This window comes from Lolium rigidum, chromosome 3, assembly GCF_022539505.1.
Source record: "Lolium rigidum isolate FL_2022 chromosome 3, APGP_CSIRO_Lrig_0.1, whole genome shotgun sequence".
NCBI classification, from domain to species: Eukaryota; Viridiplantae; Streptophyta; class Magnoliopsida; order Poales; family Poaceae; genus Lolium; species Lolium rigidum.
Genome location: NC_061510.1, coordinates 276,814,481 through 276,818,818, shown reverse-complemented (window position 1 = coordinate 276,818,818; position 4,338 = coordinate 276,814,481). Strand labels below are relative to the sequence as shown.

Below are 4,338 nucleotides of genomic sequence, written 5' to 3'. Positions count from 1 at the left end.
AGAGCATTGGATGGGGGCGATGGAGCTCTTCGCCACATTGGTTACCAGACTAGTAACCTCCCCAAACTGTTGAAGGATGCTGGCAAGTCTGTCGAGATTAGGACTCACCACTGATCAATCACATCTATGTAAACAAAACATGCACACAAAAATCTTATGGCCAAGAGTGTATGTCGCACGATTTTTTTTTTCTGTATTTCTCGGTGGTGGTCACGAAAACCCACGCCCCAAGCTGCACTTATACACACACACACACAAACAGATAAACCTACTCCTATATGATCTCCTAGTTCTACAAGGATATCCTAACAGTACTCATGTAGGGCACACTTGCGTAATACTACAGACTAACTTGGACTTGGACTCATACTCAAGGCTGGTTCTGGCGACGGTTTGGGGCCGAAAAAACTAGGGGCTCATGTCAAATACACCAGACGGAGTATAGAATACGGGACCAACATTGGTTAGTAGATGCAACCTAGAATATAAAGAAAAGAGGCCCATCTAGCCAGTGGCGGAGCCAGGATATCAACCTTGTGTAGTCATTATAATGTTGTGTAGTCAAATACATATATTTATATAAATTTTTAATTATTTTTTGCATACTATAAGGTTGTATTGCCAAAAGTCTGTGTAGTCAATTGACTACACAACATAGGCGTGGCTCCGCTACTGCATCTAGCATGTATGCACACCGAAGTCGGACCATCCCCCGGCCCCCCCCCCCGCGTGGTATATATGGACCGGCCTAGTTAGGCGTTGACGTTTTTTCTGTTTTTTTTTATTTTTTCCCTTTTTCTGTTTCTTTTGTCTTTATGTTTCTTTTTTAAGATTTGAAAATTGTTAAGATTCAAAATAAAGTTTAATTTTCAAAATTGTGCAGATTATATGAATGTTCAGATTTGAAAAACATGTTTAACTGAAATTTTTAAAATTTTAAAAGTTTCAAATTTGGAAAAGTGTTTATTTTTGAAAAACTATTTTCGAAAATGTTCAGTCTCAAAAAATGTTCAGATATCGAATTGTTTTATATTTTTAATAAAATATTCATTTTTTAGAAATGTTCAAATATAAAAAATTAAAATTTAAAAAGTATCCATTTTTTGAAAAATGGTCAACCTCGAAATTTTTTCAAATTTCAAAATTTTCGCTATAGAAAAAATGAAAAATTGAGAAAAAGGGAAATTGGCCCGATTGAATTTACCCGAGGTGGGGTGTGTGGTGGGTGGTACACACCGACCAGGTCGGCATATATGGGCTCCCATTAGACACAGATACAAGAGACCTTTGGTTCGCTTTCTTTTCCTAGGCCGGATTGCATCAGGCACAACGCACAAGCATAGAAAATGGTGGCGCTTCATTCAATTCTTTTTCCGAGATCAATCAATTCTTTTCCCCCAACTCGCTTCTTAGTTTCCCACACATTGAGAACGCGGAATGGACCCTGTTTTGCCCTAGGGTAGGGAATTAGGGAGAGAGTAATTAAGTGATCAATCGGTATTTCCTGGATCACCAATGCTCTAATTTTTTTTTGGTGTTCCCGGTTGCCATCTGACAATCGAGTTGTCTTTCTTTTTGCAACACACTTGCAGCTGCTTCCGCCTGGTAGCGTTCATCGGTTCACTCAGTTGACAATTGAAGAAGATAGTTAGATCTAGTTACATCGCTTGGATGTTTGTTAGCATGTTATTTCTCTTTTTTGTGCGTCGTAACTTATATGGTAGTTGGCTCAGAACAATAGCAGGAAAAAATATCAAATATTTGCATTGCAGCTAATAAAAATTAGGCGGACGCTACGCGTCGGTCGCCGGATGGGACGGCCGAAAATCGGTCGTTCTCCGCGCCGTACGATCATGATCCGACGTCCGAAATTTACCGCGGTGTGAGATTTGCATTTTGCCCCCTGTTTTTCTGAAACTTAACCCGCGGTCCTTATACTAAGTATTACAACAAAATATCTCACTTCGCTTACAAAATAAATGTACTATTACAACAAAAAATTACAAAAAATATAAACAATATAGTATTATAAAAAAATGGTTAAACAACAATTGTTTTGCTATAGGTTGGTTTACAACAAAAATTGACAACAATTACAATAAAAAATCAAAAGCTATAACAACAAAAAAACATGTGTTCGTGGCTGTGAACATTTGATTGAAAATAACACATTTTATATATATCAAATTACAACAAAAATCACCAGCTATTTTTACCAAAAATTATTAGCGATTACAACAAAATAATTTATAGCAAAACGTCCAGGTGAACATTACAACATCTCTGACATGCTTTCTCTATAACTTTTATATGCATTTGTTACAAAACTAACGAACATATACAACATCTCTACGAAAAAAAGTGTCCATGACTAAAACAATTACACCAAAAATCACAAATAATTACAACAAAAAAGTCATCCGTTTACAACGTATCAAGAAACACACATTTTCGTAACATATCACTTAGAAAAATCTTACAAAATATGTCGTGTGAGTTTACAACAAATTTTTTATCTAATTGTTACAAATCTAGAAACAATACTGTACATTTCTTAAAAAAAAAAGCAACACTCCAGTTGGGCCGAAAACCAGGCCCATAAAGGGCCGCGCGGAGCGAGGGACGACGACCGATCGCTGGCGAGCGATCGGTCGCCGGATCTGAAGCGTTTTCCTAAAAATTATCGATGCTTAAGGATTTACAACGATTTTATCCATTGTGTGTGGAACCCACATTTTCCTTCCATAGGGCCCATTCAAAGAGTTTGCCCTGGGATCTCTGAAAATCTAGAGCCGGCACCGTCTCCGCCCCATATATATGGTTCCGATTTAAAGTAGTGGAATTCTCGATGCATGGCCTAAAAAATATGTCAAATATGACCGTAGCAACGCTTTGTGGTACTTCTTCATAAGAACACATAGATTACATATGTATGCGTGCTAATTCGGAGCACAATACAAAAGGTGGTCTTTATTTGCCAGCTGCCCAGCAATCCATTTCCTTCTATATATGGTCGATCTAGTTGGAATGGTTGTATCTGCATCAAATAGGGAGCAGATCGGGACCTCGCCGATCTGTAGGCGCAGACACCTCACTAATCGCTGCCGAAGTCGGCCAGCTAGTGAGTAGCGACCACATAGCGAATTATGTGTACAGTATTTATTTCCTGGAATGACATCGTTTCAAATTCAGTATGCACACTCGACGTCATGCGGCGAACACAGACAGAAACAGATGGTTAAAGTCGTGGCAGCTGAACGTACACGTCGATCTCCACGACGCCTCCATTGGCCAAGTCGTAGTCGTAGCTCCTGCTGAGCGCGTAGCCCCTGGCGAACCGGAAGCGGCCGGTGCCGCCGATGACCACCGACTCGCGCACCCCGGTGTCGGTATCTACCCTGCCCTTCACCGACAGCGAGCTGCCCGCGTACTCGCCGGCCTGGAAAACCAGGTACAGGCTCAGGTCGTTCACGGCGCCGTGCTCCGCGACGCGCACGGTGAACCCCTGTGCCGTGCCGACGCGCGCGCTGCCGCGCTCGGGTCCCTCCGTGAGCGCGTTGTTCATCACGGCGATGTCGCCGAACCTGCGACTGTGGGCGGAGGGTGGCGTTGCCTCACCGGCGTCGTTAGCGTCAGGCGGGAATGAGAGCGGCGCTCTTCCCGTGACGACGAGCGCGGCCGTGGGAAACGGGCCGTCGTAGGCGTCGTGCATGTAGAAGTGGAGGTGCGTGGTGGCGACGTTTCCGGCCGCGTGTCCGGCGTCGCGGCCAATGTAGGCGGTTGCGGCTAGCAGGGCCGATGCGAGTAGCAGGACCCAGGAGATCGAGCTAGCCATCACGTCTTATTTGCATAGCGATCAATTCCATCAGAGGAATTATATAGGGAGGACGGCGTCCGGCCCATTGGTAGGACTGATTTTTCACTGTCTGCTAAGGCTGATTTTTCGGCCTGGACCTCTCGGAAATTCCGGCCTCGGGCATCTCCAGTGAGGCGACGCATTTCAGCGTCCGAAATTGTTCACGCGCGTCCGTTTGTGTCGGTCGAAATGATCTAAATCGACCGGGCGTCCGTTTGCGTCGGGTGGTTCCAACGGCACGACGCATTTTTTTGCGAGAATCATTTTTTATAACATGTAAACATGAAAACATGCTTTACATAGTTTAACACATGAAAATAAACCCTAAACGCATGCGCCTACTGCTTCTCCTCATCGCTGTCGAGCACGATGAGCTCCGGTACCGGCCACGACCAGTTGGAAACCGGCGGAACGTACGCCGGGCGCGCCGGCGGTGCTGGAGGTGGAGCCGCCCAGGGCTGTGGCTGTGGCAGAGGTGGAGA

At 44.1% G+C, this 4,338-nt stretch overlaps 1 protein-coding gene across 1 annotated transcript; it reads right to left on the bottom strand.

The window, feature by feature from the left end:
• Positions 1 to 2,842: 2,842 nt before the first annotated feature.
• On the bottom strand, positions 2,843 to 3,835 carry LOC124703452 (dirigent protein 1-like). The gene has a single exon (XM_047235660.1). The coding sequence runs from the start codon at positions 3,833 to 3,835 to the stop codon at positions 3,239 to 3,241; it is 597 nt and encodes a 198-aa protein (XP_047091616.1). The 3' UTR covers positions 2,843 to 3,238.
• Between the last annotated feature and the right edge of the window lie 503 nt (positions 3,836 to 4,338).

What these genes read in the sequence shown, in the direction of transcription:
- LOC124703452 (XM_047235660.1), bottom strand. Translation starts at nt 3,835, where the DNA reads ATGGCTAGCTCGATCTCCTGGGTCCTGCTACTCGCATCGGCCCTGCTA.